Genomic DNA, 4960 nt, shown 5'->3' with positions numbered 1-4960 from the left:
CCCTCACTCTCTCCTATGTATTTTTGAGGAATAAGATCTTTCTGCTTTTAAACGTTGTATTGGAGGCAGATTACAGGAAGAAACGATATTCGCATACCTAGATTGATTTGCCATAAAATTAAGTACTAAATGAGTTAGACACACATGTCCATATCAAAATACACACTTAGTGAAAGACATAAATGCTTCAGAAAATTCAGATTGTGCATCTGAAGGAAACTTGACTTGAAGTTGAGCTATTCCATCACTATTCATGTACTTCCTTCTCCTAGAAACACTTAGTTTGCCCAAAGTCAAAGCAGGATTTAAGATTCTTTTTGGTGCTGCTGTGGTAGATTTTAGATTAGGGTTTCTGGCCTGCAACAGCAGGAAAAAACTGCTGCTGTCGCTAAAACAGCCTGAAAAACTCCCAAAATAATGGTAGTCTGTGTATTTACCATATACTGAGTGAGGTGCCAAAACTTGTGAGTAAAGTTTGAGCACAGAAACAAACCATATACTATTTCAGCCACTTTTCTTATGCAGTCCTCTGAAGAAAGGTACACTCCAGTAAAATGCAGCCAATTTGTGAACAATTTAGCAAAACTAAACTGCAAATGATAGTCAGTAAGGACCAGTCTGACACTTTGCATCACAATAGACTAGTAGCCAACACTGATTTGACAGGAACACACAGTCCTTTGAGATGCAGAACAAGCAGTTTATTTCAGAAAGGACCATTTTCCCCACAGCAGCACTAGCCATCATTTTGAACATGCAGTTAAAAGCTATTAATTAACCTGTGAAATCACCACTCTCAAAAGAGGACTTTAAACCAAAATAGTTTCCATTTTTACATCAGCTACTGTAACAGCAACAACTAGATAATGGGAAAAAAGACCTCAAAAAGTTCAAAATCTAACCTTCCCACTGAGAACTCAAGAGGAGACACACTTCCACCAAATATAAACAAAAGAAATTTTGCCTGAACTGTTTCATGCAGCCACAACCTTCACCTACCATCAGTTTCACCTATTAGGAAACAACTGTGCAACTCCACAGGATTCCCCATTTGCTCAGGCCAGGCAGGAATTAGTTTTGTGTCAGTTTTGGAGCACATTAGTCTCTGATCCTCCTGTGCATGGGACACTATGTCCAGCCACAATAATAGCGATCACAGAGTGTGAGGCGTGAAGGAAAAAGGACAAGACTGGGAACGCCGAAGAAACATTCGTTTTGCACTTCCTCTAAATCATCATCACAAAACCCCAAAGGACAGCCCTGAGCATGATGCTACATGTTCTCTTCTCCATCATGCACTTGTTTTGGTTAATTCCAGGCATAGGCAGAACTCACCGTGCTCACCATTATGTTTCACCTTTTGCCTTCAGCTGGGTCTTGAGTGGGTGGGTGGTAAATTGATTTTGCTGTATATCAATCCTGGCAAGCTATATTAACTAAAAAGCAAGTCTATCAGTATCACATTTCAGAGTTCAGAGGGCTGTAACAACTTTTGGTTTAAGTAAGCAATTCCAACAAATCTGGAAAATCTGAAGTATCATCCAAAAAAAAAAAAAAAAAAAAAGGAGCAGGCTTATTTTGCAGCTCCAGACTGACAGAAAGGATATCTAAATTAGTCTTGAATAGTGTGTGTATACCATGTAAAGTTTATGCTTATTTTTATCCCCCATTCATTCCTTGTATAGTGCCCCCTCCTCACAGAATGGTTTGGGTTCAAAGGGACCTTTAAGGTCATGTAGCTCTAATCCTCTGCCTCGGTTAGATACTCCATTCCTTTATAACCCAGACAACTAAGCACAACGAGGAAAAAGTGGCCACTGATGATCAAACACCTACCTCTGACCCCTCATCTGTCAGCGCAGCACTCAGGCGGGAGCTCTGCAGCAGCTCAAAGAAGTCATCGCTAGATTTCCTCTTCCCCTCGGACGTGGGGCTGCCTGCAGCTTGTGTGTCCGGGGGAGTGACCGTTACCTCCATCCGCGTCGCCTGCTGCGATGTCCACGGCCAGTCCTCACCCGCTGCCCTCGCCGAAGTGCTTCTGCTCTTCAGGGACACCACAGACCTGGAGAGGCTCTTGGGGGAGCAGCTCGACAACACCTGAGTACTCGAATAATTTGTTTCTTCTTCCATAAGAGTCTCCACCTCCAGCATGTCAGGCACTGACACGCTGAGACATCGGTCCAAGGAGTGGACTTTCCTCTCCATCATTTTGCTAGACCTCTTCTTCGTCTTCCTCACGCTCAGGTTTTGCAGGAACGGTCTAGTTTTCTGCTTCAGGGATCCCCATACGGATGGTTTATCCAAGTCCATTGCTGCAAGGGGAATCTCAGCAATGCCTCCTGCACAAAACAGCTTCAGCGATTCCCAGGGTGACTAAAAGGAATGTAGGAAGAAAGCAAGTCAATCACAAAAGTGAACAGCCGCTCAAGACTATGATTCATGTTGTCTCATCTTGAAACTTTCAGTCATTTTTCTAAACAGTTAAAACCGAGCATGTCACATTAGTAAGTGCTTCCAAATACAATCTGGTGGGTAGGTTTGATTATTTAGAAGGAAAACAGTCAGAACAAGTATTTATTCCTACACAAAAAATGCAATGTCTGCCCACTACTTCATGATTGCTAAGAGGAGACATTATATTTCTTCTTCTGCCAAGTCTCAGCTTGTAAAAACTTGAGATTTAGCCAATTTGAAAGTGATTCTGTGCAGAACTTACTGATGGGAGTTAAATCGTGATAATGCAAGCACATGAACCACGCTGGCAAAGCCGCCACCATCATTTCAGCTGACACTTTTCCAGCCTGTGTAGGGTTTTGTTGGCTATTTCCTAGGCTACATGGATTCTTATGTGTCATGTTAGTGGACAAACACACACGAAAAACAGCTCCACAAACTAAGCACCTGAGGCTGAAGAGGACACATTGGATATGAGGAATCCCAGCTGGGACCCCAAAACACTCCCTTACATTAACCCACTGTCAGTGAAAGCTGATGCTCTAGAATTAGTTTTCTTCACAAAGAAGGCAACTGAGAGGAAAAGATGACAAAAATCAATGAGTGAATTATATTTGAAAACTTACTGGTGGACTAATCTTTGAGTTGATTCATACTGAGCATTTACACAGCAGGGAAGGACAAGAAGAAAAGAGCTGAAACAAAATCACCTACTGTATATGCATCGTAAGGGAATGGTCGAATGGACACCTGTGTGCACAGGAATATCCTCACAGACAGCCTCTTCCGTGGTTAACAGCTGAGCAACCATCCTCATTCTGTGAAGCAGAAGTAGTCAAATCATCATCAAAACTGAGTAAGAAAGCTGACAAAACCTGCAGATTTACTCCTGTACAGTCCCAAAGTCACACACAGAAATTACAGTATATACCCATGTCCTTAGAAATATATACCTGACAGCTGCTTCCAAAACCCATAGCATATTTACCTTCTAACTATTGCACAGCTGACCAAAAATTACTTATCTCTGTTTCCTGATCACTACGAAAAATGCAGGAACAGGCAACAGAAATACAACTGTTGGATGAATGCAGACAGATATCAACCACTGCTTTCAAAGAACTCTACTCTTACACTCATTAATTTGAATGAGGTTGTATAGCCAGTTACTTAATGACTTATTTAAATAATTTTATGACTAACCCTACCACACTTGCAGGGTGTTCAGGCATCTATAAAAAAATCCTTTAACGGTATTGCTGTGTAACTAAAGCTGCACAATCCTCCCCCCATTTATACTGAGAATAAATGATTAATATCAGCAGGTTATATTCCATACAAAAAATAATAAGCTTAACAATATTCCATGCATTCACAAGGCAGTAACAAGTTCTGTCCAAATAGGAAGGTGTGCCAGCATGGATATATCAGCTTAACAAAGCATTTTCACCTCTATCTCCAGAATTCAGACCCAGTACCTGAGTGCACATGGACAAACTGAAATTGCTTTTTCCCCTCACAGCATCACTGAGAATGAAAAACAATTTTCTGACCCTCACAGAGGGACATCTGAGATATACAAAGGCATGTTGGGTCTTTCTTTTTTCAATGAACTCAGGTTGAGGTGCAAGATGAACAGATTTACAGGGGGAAGAGAAAAGAAATAAATGCCAACCCTATTTGACTGGAGATGGATGGACTCCCAGGCTGGAGCAGCACCTGCTGCCCTGTGCAAGCTCACTGAGACATGGCTGAATTTGCTCTCAGCTGAGAGCTTTCACTTAGGCTCTTCCCTCTTTACATAAAATCTTGACAGGGCAGCCACAGGCCTCCCTGGCAGCATTACATCACATGCCAGCAACAGAAGTTACTAGGCTAAACACATTTGCACAAAACATTATGAAACACACTGTTGGGACTCATTTAAACAACTCATCTGCTGCCGCTGCTCTCCGCTTTGCTCGCCTACATGCACAGAAACCTTGCTGAAGTACCAACTTTGTAAATAAAGGCAGAGCCCAGCTCAACATCCACTTCCCAAGGCTCTTCTGCTTCCTATTTTCCCTTCCTGTTAGTCTCCACCCCTCTCATTTTGACGACCCAATGCTGCTGTTTTTATTTTGTTTGCTTTGACATTTTGTTTCCTAGCAGCAGACTTATTCCTGTAGGTTTTTCTAGTTACTGACCCCAAGTTGAAAGCCTTTTTTCCCAGTTACATTGCCTCAGTTGTGGAATAGAAATGTCCATCAGCAAGGATGATGCAGGGACCATACCGTGTCTCTGAGACCCACTTGCATTTAACCCAGGGTGAGCAGAGTCTTCCTCAAGCCAGGTAGAAACACGGTGGAATTCAAACAAAATGAGGAAAAGAGTTAGGGAAAAGTTTCTAGGTTTTGATCAAGCTGGCAGGGATACCTCCAGCAACCTGCCACCTTACCGCTTCCACTGCAGTTCCCACACTGAAGCAACAAATTGGTGATATTTGATGCATAGGGAACACCAGATT

The 4960-nt window shown here is 42.3% G+C and overlaps 1 protein-coding gene across 1 annotated transcript in view; it reads right to left on the bottom strand.

The window, feature by feature from the left end:
• MCTP2 (multiple C2 domains, transmembrane 2) overlaps positions 1–2346 on the bottom strand; it is a 100729-nt gene extending 98383 nt beyond the window's left edge. Inside the window, 1 exon segment of the mRNA XM_009084877.1 lies at positions 1837–2346. Coding sequence (XP_009083125.1) covers positions 1837–2310 — 474 coding nt within the window. The 5' untranslated portion in view covers positions 2311–2346.
• Between the last annotated feature and the right edge of the window lie 2614 nt (positions 2347–4960).

The sequence above is a fragment of the Acanthisitta chloris genome, unplaced genomic scaffold, assembly GCF_000695815.1.
Source record: "Acanthisitta chloris isolate BGI_N310 unplaced genomic scaffold, ASM69581v1 scaffold14801, whole genome shotgun sequence".
NCBI lineage: Eukaryota > Metazoa > Chordata > Aves > Passeriformes > Acanthisittidae > Acanthisitta > Acanthisitta chloris.
Note: the sequence above shows the minus strand (reverse complement) of the source record. Positions and strands in the feature narration are given on the sequence as shown.